Source organism: Atractosteus spatula, chromosome 2 (assembly GCF_055471065.1).
Source record: "Atractosteus spatula isolate fAtrSpa1 chromosome 2, fAtrSpa1.hap1, whole genome shotgun sequence".
NCBI lineage: Eukaryota > Metazoa > Chordata > Actinopteri > Semionotiformes > Lepisosteidae > Atractosteus > Atractosteus spatula.
Genome location: NC_142707.1, coordinates 9,848,429 through 9,870,987, shown reverse-complemented (window position 1 = coordinate 9,870,987; position 22,559 = coordinate 9,848,429). Strand labels below are relative to the sequence as shown.

At 40.7% G+C, this 22,559-nt stretch overlaps 1 protein-coding gene across 1 annotated transcript; it reads left to right on the top strand.

Moving 5' to 3' along the window:
- On the top strand, positions 1-20,713 carry cds2 (CDP-diacylglycerol synthase (phosphatidate cytidylyltransferase) 2). The gene is made up of 13 exons (XM_088937252.1): positions 1-225; positions 5,824-5,963; positions 6,522-6,618; positions 7,414-7,511; positions 8,532-8,671; positions 10,453-10,511; positions 10,845-10,927; positions 13,046-13,133; positions 13,733-13,801; positions 14,105-14,257; positions 15,011-15,130; positions 15,803-15,906; positions 16,522-20,713. The coding sequence occupies exons 1-13, from the start codon at positions 163-165 to the stop codon at positions 16,652-16,654; spliced, it is 1,347 nt and encodes a 448-aa protein (XP_088793378.1). The 5' UTR covers positions 1-162; the 3' UTR covers positions 16,655-20,713.
- Positions 20,714-22,559: the final 1,846 nt, after the last annotated feature.

Genomic DNA, 22,559 nt, shown 5'->3' with positions numbered 1-22,559 from the left:
GTCGCGCCGTTGCGCTGGAGAAACAGCGGGTTAAGGGTTACAAGCCATCTCGGTTCGTCACTGGGACATTGAATTGTTACACTGCGTTTTTAAACCTTAAGGCGCCTTCGCTACAATATAACCCATCATCGGCTGTGTACTGCTCCCTCCGACGCAGCTGCAATGGCAGAACTGAGGCACCGAGGCCCGCAGGAGAGTGAGGTACAGCGACAAGCCGATGACAAGGTAAATAAACTGGTCTGTGTTTCGCATTGCGAGCTGACTGCTGCTTCAGCGTTGGTAGTCGCCGTTTACTTCGCGATCTGTTGCTCCAGTTGATTAAACGTAAAAAACCGTGTCGCAGAAATGTTCAGCGATGCTTTTGGTAAATACGTGTGTTATTTTCAGCCTCCGTGCATTCAAAACAGACAAATGGTTTAAAATTCTGGAAAAGTTTTTTTTTTTTGCATTTAATTGGTTCGAAATCCAGAGTCTCATATTTTCTAGATCGTGGGTGCCGTTTACATTAGTGTTATTACAGTGAGGCCATTTCCAAATTGCACAATTGCACTGTTCTGGTCGTTGTCAGGATATGTAACGCACGACCCCGTGAACACTTTAACCTGGTTTCTGGCATCACACTGCTGCCAGGGATCTAGCTAGGCTTTGTCTGCATCCTTCCCGAAACAAGATTAAAAACATCAAACCTAGCGTGTGTCTTAAAGGATTAATTTACAGTAATTTTGCTCAAAATGAAAATTGTTACTTCGGGCGTCGATTATTTCATATCGGCGTTAACGTTGTTAAATGCAGCGCTGAGATGAAGCGTCTAGACTTCCGATGAATTGGTGCTATAAGCAGAAACGTTATTTTTCAATCTTTAAGAAGAGCCTTTTAAACTATTTCAAACGAGTGAAGTATTTGCAGATTTTCATTTGGGTATTGTTGATTTGTAGATGTTTCTGCTTTGCACTAAATAACCTATATGATACAACTGGAAACCGCTTGGAAGGCGGTTGGGTTGAGAAAGCTATTTATATCCCTCACACCCCCGTAACTACGGTAGGGCAATGTATTTTGCAAATATATCGTATTAAATGGGTTTTTCAAGAAAGAGGAAAAAAAACACAGATCATATTTACAATATCCATTTCGTGTGTTTTCAGTATTGTTTATTTGTGAACGGTAGGGGGATGTGAGAAACTGGACTTGCTGTAACCAAGGTTTCCGAATGATGACGTCAACTCGCTCAAAGAGGCGTGCTGTTCCAATGTCCTCACGTGGCTTCAGTCGTACATTATAGGGGGGGGGGTAGATGGAAGAAAAAAACTCTTTATAAAGGTCATCTCATCTCACTTGTATATTTGTTTCGCTTTGCTTGAACCATGGATTTCTAGAAATATTGATGGCTACTTTTGTAGTCCTGTCAAAACCATCTATAAACCAGACAGACGGCTCCCAGCTGTTGTTTGAAGTTTTATTTTATTAAAGAATTGTCTTGCGAAGTCTTGTCCTTTGGACGTGAAAGGCTCAATGGAAGTTAGTTTCATCCAGGTCATCAGTAATTGATTTGTGAAACTTTACCTTAATCATTCCTTGAATTTGTAGAACAGTTTTCCTACCAAGACTCCTAAGGTAGGCGGGAAGAGACTCGCGTCGTCCACAACTGCAGTGTCGCACCTGGGTTCACCAGCCAATTTTAAGGGGTAATTTTAGCCAGGCCAGTTTGTACAAGCCCATACTGGAACCTATCCAGAGCACTGAGGTTAGTACACCTACTTATCCATGTCCCCTGTTAATCAAGGGGCCTCTTGTTGAATTCCCATTTTACAGTTTCTCTTCAACCCCCTCTGCTTGGGACGTCATTCACACCATTGTGGATGTTCTTGCGTTGTTTTTAAACCGTTACCAGCCCACAGTTAAGCCTAGGTGTGCACAAATGGCTTGGTGTCACAGTGGCAAAGCAGTGATCACCAACACAGAGGTGGCTGAGCTGCTCAGGTGGTCTTCTGGAAAGTGAGTGAGCCTTGAGCTGCAGGACGCGTTCCAATACCCTAAACCAAATACGAGTGCAGAAGTAATGTCAGCTTCCACAAATGAGCCACTACAGCAGAGGGATGCCTTGCTCAGTTTCTCCTCAGCTTCTCAACACGATTACTAGGACAAAAACCAAACAAGGCGCTATTTTATACCACTTCTAAAAAGTCTAAAACACAATGCCCCCCCCCCCCCCCATCTCTCAATCCACCTGCTAATGTAGAAAGCAAGAACAAACTTAACACGTTGGAAGTGTTCATATTTCCTCAAAGCCTCTTTTACCTTTATCCATGAGAAGCCTGAGTGTGTATTTTAAAAAAACCCAGTCTGTGTCACCAGCACACATTGCGTTATTTCCGTAAGGGTTCTTGACAGTAACCCTGGTCTCGGGGCCGATCGAGATCTCCGTGTTTCAGGGAGGGCAATATGGGGAAAAACAAACTGGAAAAAAGCAGCTTCCCTGCCTCTGGCCCAGTGGTTACACACAGCAGCAGTCAGCAGTCAGTGACTGAAGGCCTCAGTGGGCTGTAGGTGCTGTTAGCCTATAATTATGTATTCCCTGGTGCTCCCACAATGGAGCACATTGTAAGACCCAGGCTGAAGAACTATTTTAAGAACGCAGTCATCCAGGGGGATAGATGGGCGGCGCTGTTTCCGCCAGTGTGGCCCATCCAGTCGAGGCCTGTCTCCTCCGCAGATACATCCATGCTGATCACATGCTGCAGATTAGTGCTTTATTACATTTAAGTCATGTTACGTTGGCAGCCCCCTTTTTCATTTTTTGCTATTTTGTCTAAATATGGTTATGTTGAATAGTGTCTGAATGTCTGTGTCTGTACCCTTTCTCTGTCACAGTGTCTCCTTGACCTAACTGGGTAACGGAGAAGGAAAAGACTAGATTCAGGAGAATCGTGTGCAAGGGCTTTGCAGTTTTTGCTATACAATCTTAAAGGCAATTTTCAGCAATGATGCCCCACCCTGCGGAGGCAGTATTAGCGTGGGCGGGTCCCTTCTTATTCCATTACTTTTTGTGGTAGCATTTCCTAGTGAACTCTGCTTGACCTGTGGTTTAGCTTTAATGTAATCAATGTCTCCATTATCTACAGCTCACACGGTGGTTTTGGGATCGATCTAATATAGACACAGAACATACCCTGTGTTGCCCTTCGCTGGGTAAAAGAATGATCATGCACAAGTTAGTCCTTAGGCTTGTGTATCTTTGAATTTCACATGATTTCACAAGAATTCTTAACTTTTGTTAATGCACACACATACAGTATGTGTTAGTAGCCCTAGAAAGATGACACCGATTTTCAGATAAGACAGTAATGGTGTTGTATGGTCATCAGAATTAGTGATATGACTAAAACTCAAAGACACTATCATATTGGTAGCTACTGCTGAGCTGCCAACACTGAGCTGTTCCTGCTTGGAGGCGCATTGTTCCCACACCTTGCAGCAGAATAAACACAGCAGATCCTGAATCACAGCAAGGCCAACTGGATTGGTAACACACCCACAGGGAGAGGGTGGGAACAAGACTTGCACTTCTGAATAGTCAAACACGCTTTTAACAAACAGCACAGCTCCCAACGGGCAATACAATGTGTACAATTCAAAACTGTCTCACTTCGTTAGGTTCCACAGTAAGGATCTTCCAAATAAAAAAAATGAATACCAGACTGAATTAAGGACATTGTTTTGAATCCAAAATGTCTTCAACTAATCAGTCCTCTTTATAGAACCATTGTGTTGTACTGCATGTCATTTTTTTCATTTAACATTTGTTCACAAAGTGCCTTATCATTTCATAATGGTCTCTTATTGTAGCACATTTAAATGTCTTTGAGAAGATAACTCCTACTGCACTAGAGGGTAATAGTATATCATCTGTATTCCCCTGTGGGTGTGTTACTGATGCATCTTAATCAATTACATGATCAGAGTGGGCCGTGATTGTGCAGGCATTGTGATGAGAAGACAGGCTGGGGTGAGAAGAAGTACATTTAAAAAGTATTAACAGCATCCCCAGCCAGCGCCCAGCTCGCACAGAAGAAAGGAAAGTGATGCGCTCAGGATGAAAACTGCTATCAGGTTTGCTCTTCCAGTATGTAGAGATTTGCATTGCAAATGTAGCAATTTCCCAATTTCAAAGCTGCATGATCACACGGGGCGGAGAATACGGTGAACCCTTTTGTGTGTGTAAAATGTCCAGGGCGAATGACAGTGTACCATTTTTTGTAACCTGCTCATTTATTTCCTCGCTGCATCTGAGCAGCTCCAGGCTCAAGTCAGTTTTGAAGTGTGTCTAAGAAGCACGGTGCGTCCCTGTAGCGTGGACACAGCTCGTTCTCCAGATCTAGAAGGATCTGTCTCCTGTCTTAACAACATTGTTCATCCGTGAGCGCCGCTGTTAATTTCTAGTTTATCCTAAAAAAAGTTTGAGATATTGAAGATAAGATTTTTTTTTAGAAAGCCTCCTCTTAGGCAGAAGTATTTATTAATTAACTTACAAAAAACAGAACTTACAGAGCACATGGGAAAGGATAAAGTTGCTATGCATTGCTAGACCAACCTGACAGGTTTATTGCCGTCCGCGTTCATGGTAAAGACTGGAATGGTTTGAATTTTGCTGATGGAGTCATCGTTAATGTTACTGAGGTAATGGTCGAGATGGGTAAGAAGTAGTTGGAGTGGGTTTCTTACAGTGAGAGAAGAGGCGGGGGACCTTGGAAGATGAGCAGTTATTGTTCCTGTCTCCAGCTGATCACAACAGGAAGTGTCAGGGTTTCCTACGGCTCCAGAAGCACCTTGTTTTCCCATCTGTGGGGAGAAGTGACGGGATGTGTTTCCATGGCAAACTCAGAACCTGCTGCTTCAGTCAACAAGTCTGTTTGTTTGTAACAGGGTGAGGAAGTATGTATCTGTATGCATGCGTGTTGAGAGATATCCCCATTTCTTTTGCCTAGGGGAAGTTGGCAACTTATTCCATATGGGAGATGGATTCAGCTGGAATGATGGCTTTCTTTACTTCTTTCAATGTTAGTACAGTGTGAATTTCAAACCGAGTGTCTTTATTCTTAGCTAGGTAGGTAGAATAAAAGAGCATCTGATGATGTTTGTACATAATTGTTTCGGCTGTGGAGCCTTCTTCACACCCGAAGAAGGCTCCACAGCCAAAACGTTGCGTTTCTTTTCTTATCTTTTCAGCACAGAATAAACCTTTACTGGTTCCTTTGCAGCCTACACATGTCGACGCAGCAACCCACTTGAACTACATTGTTAAAAGATATAGGTTTATTCCGTGCTGAAAAGAAAGAAACACAGTTTCAGCTGTGGAGCTTTCTTCAGGTGTGAGAGCTTCCCCCCCACACCTGAAGAAGGCTCCACGGCTGAAACATTCTGTTTTCTTTCTTCTCTTTTCAGCACGGAATAAACCTATTACTGGTTCCTTTGCAGCCTACTTATGCTGACACAGCTACCCACCTGAACTATTGTTAAAAGATGTTTTCTCCAGCACTGGTGAACTATTACTTCTTTAAATTGGCCTTGATTTGGGATCTTAATTCAGCTGCAGGTGGCAGCTGGGTGGGTCCTTAATTTTCACATGCTGTTTTCACCAAAACAAACCATCTCTTTAGCCATGCAGTTCAGACAAGCCCCACAGAGCTGGAAAGGAGAGCGAATTTGGCAGTGCTCCACGAGTTGTTTCTCAGTGTTTTCTCCTACTCTGAAAACCTGCTTCATCTGTTGGCTCTCTTTTCGGTTTCCTCACTCTCTTCTCTCTTTCTCTCTCGCTCCGGGCAGGGCTCAGAGTCCGAGGTGAAGACTGATGGCGAGGCGGCCTCTGACAGCGAGACGAAGCCCGATTCGGGGATCCCCGAAGTGCCCCCTGCAGACGACACCCCCGAAGTCCTCAACAAAGCCCTTGCCAGGCTCTCGTCAAGGTAACTGGAGCCTCTCTGACCCTGCAGGAGTCGACGGAACCATCAAGGCTCGGTTTTGTTTTGACCAACAGTTTCGATTGATTAAAATGCAGGAGAGCCTCTTCTGAGCTGAAGTGCAATACCTGAGGGTAAATTCTTGCAGTACAACTATAGAGAGACCAGAGTCCAGAGAGACACTAATCAAAGAGTATTTCTGAGAACATGCAGTACATGTGAAGGAACAGGTAAAGGTTTATTCCATGTTGAAAAGAAAAGGGACGCAGTGTTTCAGCCGTAGAGCCTTCTTAACTGCCGGATTCCCTCTCTCCCTCACACCCGAAGAAGGCTCCACAGCTGAAATGTCTCTCTTCTTTTCAGCATGGAATAAACCTTTACCTGTTCCTTTGCAACCTACGCATGCTGACTACTTCAACTTCTACAGTACATTGTAAAGCGTGAACGATGAAACTGATTTTAGGTAATTTCACCTTTCGTTATGAGGTCGGCATACCCCAAACAGCAGATTTTTATTTTCAAATACGCGGAGCTGGAGGATGTGTTGTCTTTGTCTGGTTTCAGATGGAGGAACTGGTGGGTGCGTGGCATCCTCACTCTGGCCATGATCGCTTTCTTCTTCATCATCATCTATCTTGGGCCCATGGTCTTAATGATGATCGTAAGTCGCCCCTTATTTTCACAAAGCATTGCTTTCTGTACTCTTTCCAGAGACTGGACACTGGAATCTTTTATTTGGTATCATTTACCAGCTACCTACCCACCCATTTAAAAGGAATACGTGAGGGCCGGTTCACAGCTGTAATTTGTTTTGTTTGGAACATCAATACAGTTTAAGGTGAGACGAGGCAGGAAGACAGTGGGAAGTGTGTTTAAAGCACTTCTTTACCTAGAGTGCTGTGGGAGTCAGCCCAGCCATGTTATTGAAGCTCCCGTTCTGACTTCTTTCAAGAGTCAGCTGAGTGAGATTCCTGGGTCGCTTAGTTACTGCCTAATAGAGCGACTAGATGGGCCAAACGGCCTCCTCTCGTTTTTTTGCAGTTTTTCTGTAAACTCTGAAAAACCTTTTGCTACTTGGTTTACGCCATAAAACCAAATTCGAGGGAAAATTAAAATGCTGATTTTTTGGAGAAACCCTTCATGTGTATAATAGTCTGTCGAGGAATTGACTCAATCTTGAAACAAAGGCTACCAATACTGTCTTAATATAAAGAAAAAAAATAACATTTTTAGTCAGGAGCCTTATATTTCGTGTATTATTAACTTACATAATGTAAAACCATTGGTGTATTCTATCTTTGAGGTAATGTATTAAAATGTTTCAGCCAAGGGAAATAAGTAACAGCATATTCATTGTTCATCGCTGTTGGCGTAATTGCTGGGTTTGAAAAGACCGCCACCCCCCCTTGTTAGGAGGAGGGTGAATGAACGTTTGACTGGTCCCCTCTCTGCGCAGGTGCTCTGCGTGCAGATCAAGTGTTTCCAAGAGATCATCACCATTGGCTACAGCGTCTATCACTCGTATCACCTGCCCTGGTTCCGAACACTCAGCTGGTAAGCCCCTCCGTCACGTGCCCTGGTGCCAGGACTCCTGCTCTGTCCCTTAAAAGCATAAGGAGATCTTAAGTCAAGACCAGGAACAAAGTCCAGAAGAGCTTGCCAGTTGACCATTAACAGTGGTTTTCAGCTTCTAGCTGAATTGAAAGATTAAATATCTGCCTCCGAAAGTGGCTTTAATAGATGAGTAATCATCAATTGAAAAAACTGCTCCGTAATGTGAGCCGTCTATACTTAAGCTTTACTTTCTGTTTTGGCGTTCTGTTTAATGAAGTATGAAGTGTCATCCGGATTCAGGTTCATTCTTATAAAGTTTTAGATCTGCCTAAGTCTCTTTTACCATTATTTATTATAACTGATGAGATTCAATAATTGTAACTCGTGTCCTTTGATCCTTTTGTCTGTCTGCCTGCTATTCCATGGAGTTTTTCCTGTCTACTGTGGGTCTTTTCTTTCTGACTCAAAGACCAGAACTGTGTGCAGTACTCCAGATGTGGGCTCATTAAAGCAATGTACATATTTATGTTTGTGTTCTTTGATCTACCTTAATCAGTTTAATAAGACCCTATATATGTGTAAATCCTTACATATTAAACAGTGGTAAAGTTATAGAATGTTTAAATTTAAACTTTAATTGATGACGCACACAAGGGTAAAATGATTTTTGGAAATGAGAAACGGTTTCAGACAAAGAGTAGATCTGTCTCATCAGATCAAATTTTCACTTTGCATCTAGAAATTTCACAAGATATCAAAGGTGTATGGAAAATTTTATGTAAAAAAGGAGCTGTGTTGCATAACGCGTGTTGTCACACCTGGGTGTCCGTATCTCATGCTATCTCTGATGCAGTGCTAGATCCTTACAGGATGTGCACACGACAGATATTCTTTGCAGTCTGATTCTGACTCTTGTTTTTCTCAGATCAGCTCATGTCAGCGTGAGGCAGGAGAAGACTTTTATTTGGCTATAGTGCTAATGGACGATCTAACTCTAGTTTTCCACTGTCTTCTGTGCAGGTACTTCCTGCTGTGTGTGAATTATTTCTTCTACGGTGAAACTGTAACAGACTACTTCTTCACACTGGTGCAGCGCGAGGAGCCCCTGAGAATCCTCAGCAAATACCATCGCTTCATCTCTTTTGCCATGTACTTGACAGGTAGGGCAGGCGCTGCAAAGGAGATGGGCTGCAGACTCCCGATACTCTTTGCATAAAGTCCTTTCTCTTGTCGAGGGTGATGTTCTTGAAATCACCCACATGAAACACCTGCCAAGGCTGTGCCACCAGGGACGACACCCATGCACACCTGAATGTTAAGACCAGCCTTTACCAGTTAAACTCCATATACCTACATTCTCTCTCTTTTGTAGTGAAGTGCAGCCTTTACCCCATTAAACTGACACATGTGCTGGAAAGATGAAGAGGCAACCATATAATTCTTTCCCCTTTACACTGTTCCTAATCAATTCACAGTTTAAAGGTATATAACTTGTAATAAATCCTCTGTAATTCACTATTTAAGCTTTACTGCACCTTTGCAAATCTCTTGCTAATTGTATTTAGTGCAAGGTGCCCATAGCAGAATGGGCTATGTGTTCTAACCAGTATGGTGCAGAAAAGCTACTTGTCCGTCAAGTATATTACCTACACTGCAGTTATGAGATGCTGTAAAGATATAAACTTGCTAGAGAAGCACTTGACAGTTTTTTGGTGGATAAGGGTCAGAACAGTAAAGTCATAACATACTGCCACACTTGAGACTTTGTTTAGATACTAAAACTGTTACAAGGCATAGAATTACTTCAAAATTGAATTTGCTGTAGGTTTTCCTGTGTTTAAACCCAAGTGTTAAGTGCATTTTTAAGCAATATTTTAATTGCAAAACTGAAGCAGTTTATTTTTCCCCTTAGCTCATTTTCAACAGGATGTGGTTGAGCACGTTTGTTTGGTACACTATAACTCTAGGAGGGGCGATACAATGAAAGCATACTGACGCTGAAGTCTTGATGGGTAAAGGCTGGTAAATTTAAATAAAAACACAGCTTTTAGGATTTCTTTTCTGAAGCACATGTCAATGAAGCACCCGAATGATTTGGAAGATGCGGCAGCAAACATATTTAGTGTTTGACAGAAAGCTGTCTTGATTTATTTTCCATCATTGTATGACACTAGTAAGGAGATTCAGAAGTAGAATTTACTGTTAATTTACTGTTATGCTCAATTTCATTCTGGACAGTCCGACATAAGGAAAGCTCCACTGTGTGCATGAAGTAGGATATGGTTTTTCAGCACTAAAAGAATAATAATCTAGCAAAAAGACAGCACATTTCTTTGTCGTTTTTAATATATTCCACTATTTTTCAAGCAGTGGGTGCTCCTGCTTTCTCTTTTCTCTCAATGTTAATTTAATTTTATCAGGCTTTGATGATGAGACACTGTGCTGTTTGAATGGAAGCGAGCATGTAATGAAAGAAAAGCTGTTTGCCTGCCAGTCTTTTAAAGAACAAAGGAACCACATGCTGAATGAATCAATGCAGATGCTCATGTCTCTCGAATAATGGGGAAACTAAAGATGAAAATATTCTACTATACTGTTGAACATTACATATTAATTGCTCAGGGAGAGCTTTAATACAGCTAAATCATATACAAGACAGCTAGAAACCCTCAATGTAATTTTTGCATGCAGGGTTTTTAAAACATGGAGATATAGGCATGTCTCACATGCAGGGTTTAAATGAAAAGTAGTTCACCTGTAGCTAAACTTCACTGGTATTTACAATGGTATCTCCAAGATCTGAGTAGTTCAGGTTTTAATTGCATATTGGGAAAGCTTTTAAAAATGTGAAATCTTAAAGTTCGGATTTTAGAAACCATGTTTGGTTTGATGTTTGGCACCTTGCAGATTATTTTCTTTTTTTCTTCCTATTGTTTTGCAGGATTTTGCATGTTTGTCTTGAGTCTGGTCAAGAAGCACTACCGCTTGCAGTTCTACATGGTATGTGTTGGCTCTTTTGCTGCTATTTTATTTGTCGGGATGCTATTTAGGACTTCAACCAGATTGCTCCATTAAGTGTCCCGCTTCGCTAATGGGCACTTTCCAGGTTGTCCTTGAAGAAAATCATTTTTGAACTGACTGATTTGGTTAAATGAAATTGTGGAAAAACTAGGTCGTCTTCTTTATAAAACCGCACCTAGCCTTGTGGCGCTGTGCCAGTTGCGAAATCCTCAGACTTGTCCCAGCCTGTGCTCTGAGGAACTACATGTACTGGTTGACCCACCAGGTTGTCCCCTTAAGCTAACTGAGCTTTTTTTTCTGTCTCCCCCACAGTTTGGCTGGACTCACGTGACGTTGCTGATCGTCGTCACCCAGTCTCACCTCATCATCCACAATCTGTTTGAAGGCATGATCTGGTACGTCACTCACGACTGTCCTCCCGGCCATGGAACAGCATCACGACTGCACGTCGTTAACGAAAGAGTGGAAAGACCTTTTCCGCTGACTTTCATTTGCCTTTAAAGTAGTGCTCTGAAATCCACCAAGCTTCAGTCAAGCTTAAAAATGCATTTTTGATCTTTAAATTTTATTAAGAACTACTGTTTCAAGAACGAAACTCAACTTACTGACATAATGATCACTGACCTAGCAACCCTACACACTTTTTGCAATGCCTTAGCCGCAAGAACTGAGGATGTAGGGGATGCCTCATGCAGCAGGAAGCAGTGGGAGCGCGCCTGCTAGCAGGGACGATACTGGGCTTACTATGGAGCGCATGAAGAACTCGGGAATGAGGCCAGTTTCCAGTCGCAGGAAGCGGGACAGCAGGATTTCCAGATTTGGCAGTAGCTGCCGTGAGATGTAGAGCAGTGCCAGGAAACGGCGTAGACTTCTCTCCTTCTCATCTAAAAATGTGCTCAGGAATGAGAGACACCTCTTAAAAACTCGAGTCTCATTATAGTCTCTTGTCTCTATAGCGTGAACCAAAGTTCCAAGAGATTATTTTACTTTAAAAAATGAATCCATAATGCTCATACATCCTTTCAAAATAGGTTACTTTGATGGGAATTAAAACTACTTATTAATAAACATTACACTCCTACTTTATGGTTAAGTTGATACACTTCTCATTGCTAAGACTATAATGAGCTTCTTTTTACTTTTTATCCTGTTCTTTCTGGTAATGTTTGTGATATTATCAAGGCACAACCACCATGGTATTCTGATCAGATATGTAAATGAGAACAATGCTGAAAGAGCTGGGCCCCTCTGGTGGCTAGATCAGCGCACATTTAGAAATGTATTTCTAGAGAACAGATTTCTGACTCCTAAAAAGATATTTTAAGTCACTGTGCTACAGTAATTAGAGACTAAGATGCAGTAATCCAGAAGTTATGAAAATGGAGGAATAAATTGTGTGTATGATGCAAAATACAAATGACTTGCTCGTGTGTCCAAAGGTAGTGTTACTTAATACCTTATATCGTCATGCTGCAAAGTCATTATGGGGCAGCACAGATTCTGCCAGACTTCTGAGTGCTGCCAAGGGTATGGTAGGGTAATTCAGCCAGGGATACAGTCACCCTATCGGCCTCTTGGCACTTGCAGGCTTGTCGTGCTGTCGGTGAGGGACATGTCTTCTCCGGTTGGCACTGAACTGCAGGTTGGGGGCAGTGTTGTCTATGGATATGTTAAGAGACCAGTGGCTCAAGTGAAATGTGGGCAAGCCAGAAGAGTCTGCCTTCAGTTCCTTGTTCTCCCCGGATACAGACAAGGGGTGCAGAGACCAAAACTCTCGCCTTTTTGAAATTGGATGGATGTAACAAAACTAGTTGGCAATTCTAAGTTTATAAAAAATAGCAAGTGTCTGTCCGCATTAGGACCTGTGTAAGTAAAGGCACTGTTGCTGTTGTAGAGATTTAAATGTGTGGTGCACACTCTGGTGTCTGGGAAGGAGACCTCTCATGGCAAGAGCATAGAAGTGAAAGCCTGAGCCACTGAACGCTGCTCCTCCTTCACCTTCCACCCTGTGCCATATGGAAGACTCTGAAGGAGGTTCATGAAGCAGGGGCTGTAGACAAAAGAACAGGTCAAAGAAGACAAATGCAAGCTCTACAAAAACATGCCAAATTCCCTGGAGTAAATTGTTCATGTCCTAGGTGACGCTGCCGTAGAGATCTGGAGAATAACCTCACTGTAGCTGCAGGAGTTAACATTTCATCAGAAGCAGCGTGATGCACATCAGAACAGAATATAGTCATGATGGGTGTGGAGCTGCTCGGCAAAGGTTTCCACACAGCTACACTGTGTATTGGTTTCACAGCACACACCTATATCGCACTTGTGCCGATTGCCGTTTTCTGACTGCCAGCTCAGCATGTCAATTTAATGTTATGTTTAGTAACATGTTTCTGTTAAAGCCCTCACTCCATACTTTTAACTGTTTTTTTTTCTTTGTCTCCATTATTATTTCCGGTGCTGTGTTTTTGATAGTTCTGCCCAGGATGCTGACTTGTCGCACTCCTGTTTTGCAGGTTTATTGTTCCCATCTCCTGTGTGATCTGTAATGACATCATGGCATACATGTTCGGCTTCTTCTTTGGGCGAACTCCGCTCATTAAGGTCAGGGCTGGACTGGGATTTTATTTGCACATGTTAATTGTTTATTTTCTGTTTTCTAAAGAAGATCTGTTCAGCATATGTTAAGTTGAATGTATACTTATAGACTTTAGAAATATCCTCTATGTCTGTGAGCAACGAGGTATTGACCTAGATCACTCCATATACTTGCGAGTAACTGCAGACACTTTGGAAAATGACATGGTGGACAGTGATTATGTCAGTAATAGTGCAAATTATTACTTTTTCTAAGAGAACAATTTGAAGGTACTGGAGTCAGGTTTATGTTGTCTCAGAAGAGGGAATGCAGACCATACAGCAAAGATTAATTGAATAAAAAGCTGTTTAAATATACAGTATATCCGGGGATCTCCTCTCCCTCACCAAGAAAGGTTGCTCCCGAGGTTTGTTAGATGTGTTACATAACCAGTAATTCCAGTTTTTACTAACGGTATGAGGTGCAAAGGATAATTAAGAGGGTCTTCAGTACATCCACAAAGATAAACCAGTCTTAAAAAACTGATAAATTCACATATTTTGAAAGTTATAACTGATACTAGAAAAGAAATATCTATTTAAATGTTCCATTTTATTTTGTCCAGCTGTCTCCAAAGAAGACCTGGGAAGGGTTCATAGGAGGGTTTTTCGCCACTGTAGTGTTTGGACTTCTGGTAAGTAAATGCTGAACTTTTTATATATACTTTACTCTCCAAAGGCACTCTGATGAGGTTTGCTGGTGTGCCACTCTTCATGCTGGGATATCTCAATTCCAGTTACTGTTTGTAATAATAAAGCACAGCTCCTATGATCAGCAGACAGATGAAGATGTAAGCAAATATCAACAGTTTTCACTCTTAACCTAAACCCAGTGCTCAGATTGATACACTGTATTTTAGTACTGATCCTGTTTCTGAGGACAGGGATTCAAGTGCCATTCCACTGCTCTGACCCTCTCTCCTCTACACTCTTCTCAGCTCTCCTACGTAATGGCAGGGTACCAATACTTTGTGTGTCCTGTGGAATTCAACAATGACTCCAACAGATTCACAGTGGACTGTGAGCCCTCGGAGCTCTTCCAGCTGCAGGACTACAGCCTTCCTGCTGTCCTGCAGTCCCTCACCGGCTGGGTATGGCTCTCTTACTGGTCTGTCTTCACGTCTGAGTGGTGCTCTTTATCTGCGAGATGGGGTTAACTCGTGTAAAACGGAATCGTACATCGGAGGAGTCCAGCTCCTGTCCTCAGGGGTCACTTTAAATCTTCAGTTTCTCAAGAGCAAGGAAAGGCTTCAGCCTTTCCAATTAGGCAAATAAGCAGCTCGATTAGGTAATTAAGAGCTAAAGTAGAAAAATAGAAACCTGGCCCCCTTGGACTGGAGCTGTGCACCCCTGGTATAAACGAAGACCAATTACTTTAGACCTACAATAATACAATCAACCTTTAAATGAGCTTTTATTTAGCTGGTTATCCCCTATAAAAGACCAAGTATCATGATTACCCTTTTGCTAAGACATCTAACTTTAAAATGATCTGCCAATAAAGTCATTCATAACCTAGAGTTTCAACAATAACTCTTTTTTTTATTGTATGCTAACATAAATGTAAACATCCACAGCTTGCTTTTGCATTGACCTTAACAAGTCTACAAATAATGGAACACTATAAAAATATTTTTTTCTGTTTTCTATTCCATTTCATACAGAAATGGAAAAGCACAGCTGTTGGTTGCAAAACCCTCTTTACTTACAGTGCACACTCACAACCAGAGAAATAGACCATTTCACCATGTCCTGTGGGAGTCTGTGAATTCATGGGATTTATTAAGAATATTGTCATATAAGAGGTTGTGTAATATGGTCAGCTTCTCCTTTCTTCTCCGCAGAAAACCATGCGCATGTACCCCTTCCAGATCCATAGCATCGCACTGTCTGCATTTGCTTCACTCATGGGTCCATTCGGTGGATTCTTTGCCAGTGGCTTCAAAAGAGCCTTCAAGATTAAGGTATGGGCTTTGTATTCACAGGAGGCGCATCCTGCTCTCTGTACAACACTGGAGTTAACCCTCCACACCTGCTCTGATAACTTGGTACTGGGACTTCAGAAATGGGCATATCATGTTTTGTATGATAGATGACTCTTTTCTAAAACTAGTGAGCCTATCTGTGATGTAATACCAAGAGCAGATGTTACAGCCTTGAGAACAGTCAGGAATGCATAAAGTGCATAAAAGCAAGCTGCTGGTTATCATTTGGTTTCACTTAGAAACCTAGAAAGCATCATCCGTCAAACAATAATTCCATGATTTCTGATGTTCCTACTCCAAGTTACTGTATCTGAACTTGCGCAAGTGGATGATTTTTCCCATGGCTCAGAGCTGAAAGGCACATGGCCAGTCTGTGCTGGAGCAGAGAAGGATTCAGAAGACCTTTGCTACAGAGAAAAGAATCTTAGTAGAACCGAAACTGCTGTAATGGTACAGTAGAGAAGAACAGTAAAATAATCAAATGCCTATCTCGGAGGCAAATGATTTCACATGCTTACCTACTGTATATAATGTCTTGCTGCAGCTGATCTGCATCTCACATAAAATTCCCCAAATCCCGGTTCAAAGATGCAAGTTATTTCTCCTGCTCAAGTTATAGCTTCTTCAAGCTATTTTCCTTGTTTTGCACAGGATTTTGCCAACACTATCCCAGGGCATGGTGGGATCATGGACCGCTTTGACTGCCAGTACCTCATGGCTACCTTTGTCAATGTCTACATTGCCAGTTTTATCAGGTAAAGTGCTGCTTTCCTCCGGAGGTATAATGCCATAACAGAGGCAAAAACAGTAGTGGTGCATTTTCCACAGAGCATTTGTGTTTAAGCCTGAGATGCTATGGTATCACTGTTTTTATTTATTGAGTTATTCATTTTTGCTGTATTGTACAGAGCATTTAAGTGAGTTTGAATCACCAGGTTTTTTTATTAAATTTCCCATTCGGGGAATTTCTCGGCTTGCAGCTATGAACCCTGTGACCCCCACCCACTTTCGAGCCACTTGTCTTTTAACATCACAGGCTGGAGGTGAAGCACTGACTAGGGGAAAGGCCTGTTTTACTCCAGATAACATAACTGTTATTCCCGATATTGCCAAAATGCTGAACTAACATCAGCTCTTCATGATTTGTCTTTCTATACCAGCTGAGGCAAGAGAGGTTATCGTAGCTGAAAACCAGCCACCATTCCAGAGTTTTGTGTCTATTCAGTTTCAGGTGGATAACCAGAAATCAAAGAGCTGTTGGTCCTTCTCGTTTAAGTAGCACTCCATCAGGGCTCAATTAGTAAGAACGCTAATGTCACTTTCAACAAGGGCGATTTTCCTAATGCGGTGATTTCTGTGCTGCTCAACAGGGGTCCAAACCCGAGCAAGGTGATGCAGCAGCTCCTGGCCCTGCGACTGGACCAGCAGCTGCACATTTTCAACTCCCTCAAAGCCCACCTGCTGGAAAAGGGGCTGCTCTCAGCCAATGAGGAGGCAGCTTAGGGGGTTCGTCAGCCAATGATGGGACAGAAGCAGAATGACCTAACGGGGAGAGGCGGGGGGTTTTGGGAAGTGAGAAAGGAACAGCCCTTGCCAGAGACAGACTCAATACCTGGACAATTCAACTCTGTGTGTTTTGATGTTAGTGTCCATTTAGTGAGCGACTGTTTTTTAAATTAAATATTCTTTTAATTTAATACTGCAATTATATTAAAAACACAGTGCTGTCTATATATTTTTTGTTGGTTATTTAAATAGTCCCAGTTATATACAGAACAGAGTATACTGTACATACTATATATGTGAATATTTTTATGGTACTTATTTTTAGGTGGTTTTAAATGCACTGTACAATCATGTTTACACTGTAATTACAGACTTTTGGTGTTTTTTGTTTAGTTACATTTTTATTCTGGTGGTGGAGTTGGAAAATAGTTTGAGCAATATATCAACCAAACGATTAATATGTGTTTGTTAAAGATAAATTGAATCAGATCTTACGTGTTTGCTATGTCTGTATTTGTTTTCATGCAGAAATGTGTATTTCACTATTTTTAATTTCTGTTTCCTGTTTTTATTTTTTTTGTGAAATTGCTGTTTTTCATTTTATTCAGAAATGGCAACTGCCTTCCAGTAATGCTTTGGAGGTTCAGGAAAGTGGGATGTTGCTAATATGTAGGAGGAAATCGCTGTAAATTTTTCCTTTGATGAAAACTCACACAGAAGTTGTCATCTGTTCTCCGGTATAATTTAGACCTGGGCTTCTGAACCTATTCAGTGACTATTCCAGCATTTTGCTACAAACAGTTCAGCGTCAATATCGACGTTAAAGACCTGGTTCTATCAAAACTCTGGAGTGGAGTGGATTGGAAGAGCTGTTAATTCAATAGGCCTAGTTTAGACAGGGGTGGAAACCAGATCTGTTCCCCTTTCCTGAACCTGGAGCTTAGAATGTAGCAGTATAATGTCACATTTGTGATAGGACTCAAAATTAAATACACTGGGTAATGTTTACAGTCACGTGTTTGAGTGGCGAGCTGTGTCAATATTTTACTTAAGTAAAGGTTAATTCCACACTGAAAAGTAGAAGGAGCAATAGTTTGGCTGTTCAGTCTTCTTAAGGTGTCAGCATTCTTCAGGTGACTTACTCCTGATGTAGCTCAACACCTGAAATGTTGTTTGTTTTTTCTACTTTTCCGTGTGGAATTAGTCTAAATGTGTTCCTGTTTATACAGTAGCCAAGAAGTCTAAGTGAATAGAAAAACACCTGGTTATTGCAAGCAGTGAACATAAAATCATTCTTTTTGTGTTTGGGCTCAATCTTCAGTCTCAGTAAGGCCTTGGTTTAGAAGACTACTGTTTGCATTCTGGTTCCAGTATTACAGTGTAGCTAAGTACTGCTCAGGTACGTGTACTTTAATGCCACCTGCCATAATATTATAAATTTTGATTGAAATATTTTTTAGTTTTTACTCCTTATACTGCAATTACTGTACATAGAAACTGAAGAACATTCCTTTGTAACCAAAAATAAGATAAAAATATATCTAAGGGAGCAAAAAGGATCATTTGATTTAATGTGTACCAATTCAAATGTGGTCTTTTTAATAAATTGAAGCAGTGCAGTAATTTTGTTTTTAAAATGAACTTTAGTGTCAATTGCCAAGGGATAAACAGCACCTTCTTTATAGACAGAAATGAACTTTATGGTGTATGCGTATTCAGTCTTTTTCACTGATTTAGGAATATTTGATGTTAAAAATGCATACTGCTTCTTCCGATAATCAAAATGCATTCCAGGGAGAGCAGAATTTTTAAAAGCAAAACCTTAGTAAAACAATACATGACCACGTTAATTGTTTTCAGTAAGCTATTGACAATGGGAAGAAATACTATGATAAAAATAATTCCTAATCCATTTATTTGCAAATCCTACACAAGAAAGGTTTGCAATGGGTTTCTTAAGTTTAAAGTTCTACCCCCCCCCCCCCCCCTACAGAGTGTCTTAAAAACTTCTGCTAAAAGAGCTAAAGTGCGATTTAGCAAAAGATACCAGAAACAGTTTCTTTAGGATGGGAGATTTGAGATTTGCTGGTTGAAAGCCATTTTTTGCTAGTAGGATTACTGCTTTAGTTTTATGATACATGAGTTCTTACTGAAGAGATGCATATACAGAGGGAACTGAGTATGGAAGATCATACATGCTAATTGTTATTCACTATTGTAAAGCTTTAACGTTTTTGTGTATATTAAAATTATTCTTTGTTCATGTATTTTAAAGTATGGCATACATGTCCAAGCACATGAAATGTCATACACAAGTTGTCTCAGTTAATTTTCTTTGTTATGTAAATAACGGAAAATTAACTTGACTAGTACAGTGCATTTTATTTACATATATAAGGCATAATTGTGGTCAGAATTACATGACGTATTTAAAATTTTAGTTTTGTGCTTTACCACTTCTGTGAACTATCACTAGATTTTATCGAGAAAGATAGCCATATTGTGTCTAAAGCTATATTATGTATGAGAATGATATCAGAATAACTATTTTTAAATATTCTATGGGCCTCATGTGAATGTAAGTCAATGTTTGGGTCTTCTTGTTTTTGCACTGTCTGTGATTCCTTTATCGATGTCTGCTTATTATTCAGGGCTCGGGGTGCAGAATGCTGCAGCACACTGTATTTAAAACCAGTTTTTTAATCTGCAAAATGAGAGGTGAAGAATTGGAGTGTTCAGGTTTCTTTCTGATCCCAGTTTGTGTGCGCAGTATCAATGCCATACTCCAGATGTGTCCTGACACTAGCACTTTTAACCAGCAGGTGGATCCACTGGGTAGCATTCTACCTCCATGTACAGGAATTTCCTATTTTGATAAAGCCTCACAGGCTGTACTGCAAAATTTCCTGGGTTGGGCTATTTATGCATTCATTTCATATTTATTTTTTAATATGACTTGTCCTGCTTTGGATTGACAAACTATATTTTTTTCACTTGCATGATTGAGTGTTTTATTACTGTGTAAGTAATTTACAGAGGAGCTGTCATCTGGTTAAGGATTTTGACTTGACTTAATGCAGTAGCCATTTCTCTGCCTGAGGTATTGAAAGTACTGAAATCATTAACAAAACACAGCTATTTTAGAGTCAAATTAACAGGTCAGTTCTGCACCCCAGGCTTTGAAATATTGTATATTTGCTTTTGATAAAAAGTTATTATAATGGCTTTGTGTTTTCTTATTAAATTCCAGATATATTTAGAAAGAGGTATACAGGGGAAATCCTTTTTTTCCATTACTAACCAGCTTCACTGCCATTTCAATGTCTGGTTTGGTCCAATATAGAAACGTCTATGTTGTATTATTGTGTGCCACAGGCAAGATACTGCAGTGCACTGCAATAAGCTTTTATGTTTGAGATATTATCATTCTGGCACATCTCTTTGGTGCTTAGCTGAACATTAGAAACACGTTTTTTTCAGATTTGTCCAACTGTGGAGGTATTATTGTGTCATGGCAGCATTCTGGGTGCTGTATATTTAGCCGCGTTTTTTGTGTGTGGACAGAGAACCGAGATCTATTTATTCCTTCCAAGACATTTTAAAAGGAAATAGACTAGCCTTCCAGCTGAGCAGTCCTTCTAAAGAAACAGTGCTATTAATAGAGATGTGCTTTCAGTGAACTCCTCTTTCCATACTGTCAGGAAGACTGTACCAGACTTTAGTGCAGTGCCATTGTAACACAAAGGAAATGGTGCTCTAGTGAAACAGTTGTATTGCAGCCTTTGTTAGTTGCTTCAGAAAAAGACATTAAAAGGGGGGACAATAAATGGTTAAAGCCTTTGCAGCTCTAGCGGTGTGTCTAGGTTTATTTTGTGATATCGGGTATGTCATTCTTTTTCCTGCTGTTCCTTAGTCAGTGGTCTTGAATGATCGTAAATACTTGGTATTTGTTTGTTTTGGTTTTTTTGTATATCTCGGGCTGTAAACCTTTTAAGAAAATAATATTTAACCTATTTATGTACCACACTGTGTTAAATATATTTAAAAAAAATACAGAAGTGCTTCTGCTGGGTATTTAATAGTCTAACACCGGGTTCCGCAGACTGACCTTATAACTTCTCCTTATTTCCTCTTTATAGTTACCCTTTTCTTTCAATTTGTTTACAGTGTTGGTAGTAAAAGTGGTGACTGGAAATCTAGGACTAATCAGGTCAGTTACACACATCTGGAATCCGATAAGTAATGTAGGTACAGTAATGCACTAACAGGATGTTTGAAATAATAAGGGGGAATCTGTGAAAATGTTTCTTGTTATTTCCCTTACCACCGATATATGGAAATAGGATGGCAGTGCAATACGGGGCCACCGAGGAGCCAGAGCACAACAAGCGTGATCAGATAGACTAAGATATCTAAATGCAACACTTTTCTGCTGTAATATGGCCTTTATAAAACTGTACTCGGTTCTGGGATTCCAAACTAAGCCATGGATTCAATACACACCTTTCTTGAAGTCAACTCTATAAATAACACACTGAACTGCAAATTTACTCTCCTGTCGTTCATACAACATCCAATAAGGAGAACGTACGGAGAATCCTAATCTGGACTTCAAGTAGATATTTTAGGTCCAGGATTGAAGATGGAGAATACCTCGGGGTACTGATAAAGGGGTTCTTTTTATTGATTCAACAATCTACTTCTGACAGGACACAATCGAATATTTAAGGTCTCTTGTTTTTAATGTGGTGGATGTTTCATATGAAGTTCATATAAAGTTTCCACTGGCAAGTCAGGGGGGAAATTGGAGCCATTTTGCTTTTTCCTGCTGAAAGATGATCTTTTAAACCAGTTTTAGGTCTTTAGGAGATGGAAGCAAGTTTTCCAAGGCTTGCCTGTACTGTACTTTGCTTTTCCTTTTTCCCATAATTCTTGACAGCCTTCCCAGTCCCCGCTGATGAGTAGCAGAACTATAACATAATGGCGCCGTCCCCATGCTCGACAGTAAAGATCGTGTTCAATTTGTCAGGCGTAACGCTTTGCATTTAAACCATAAAGTTTAAATGCTTTTGTCTTGTCTGACCACAAAACCCTTTGCCTCATCTTTGTAGAATCACATAAAAGCTTAGTTGCAAATCCCGTGCAGAATTTGATGGGGTTTTTTCCCAGGTCTGTGCAGACTAGTTTTATTCTGTAACTGGGTTATTGTTGTCTCGTAGACATTTTCTGTAGCTCTTTCAGAGTTGCCATTGGTCCCTGAGGTGCATCACTAAGCAGTTTCTCTTTGCTCGGCTACTCGGTATGGAGAGACGGTCTGTTCTGGGAAGAGTCTGAGTGTCCCCCAGTTGTTAACAATGAACTTCCCTTTGCTCACAGTGTTATTCAGCGTCTTTAAAATGTTCCTCTGTTTTTATGCTTGCCCCCTGATCTGTGCTATTCTGAATCTTTATCCCTGAGTTGTTTGGAAAGCTCCTTGGTTTTCGCTGTAGAATCTTTGCTTTAAATGAACTATCTCACCGAGTTCCTTACAGAGACGTGGATTTATGCTGAAATCACGTGAACCTGTTTTATTTTGCACACAGACAGAAGCCACTCAACTAACTGTATGACTTGTTCAAGTAGTTCTGTGCACCTGAGCTCATTTACAGTTAATTTAAATATATATGTAAAAATGTAAGCTATTTAAATTACTTATACTCCCATAGCAAACGGAGTGAAAGCTTGTGCCTTCACCATTTTATTCTTTGATCTTTCTTTGCAGTTTTTAAAAGTTTGGAAGATCTTTGATCCATAAGCGCTCAGCTGAAGCATTCACGTCTGACTTAACCTATTCACTTAGATCCCCCAAAAATATTAATGTTAGATATTCGCTTGTACTGTATGCAGGCATAGAAAGATATGA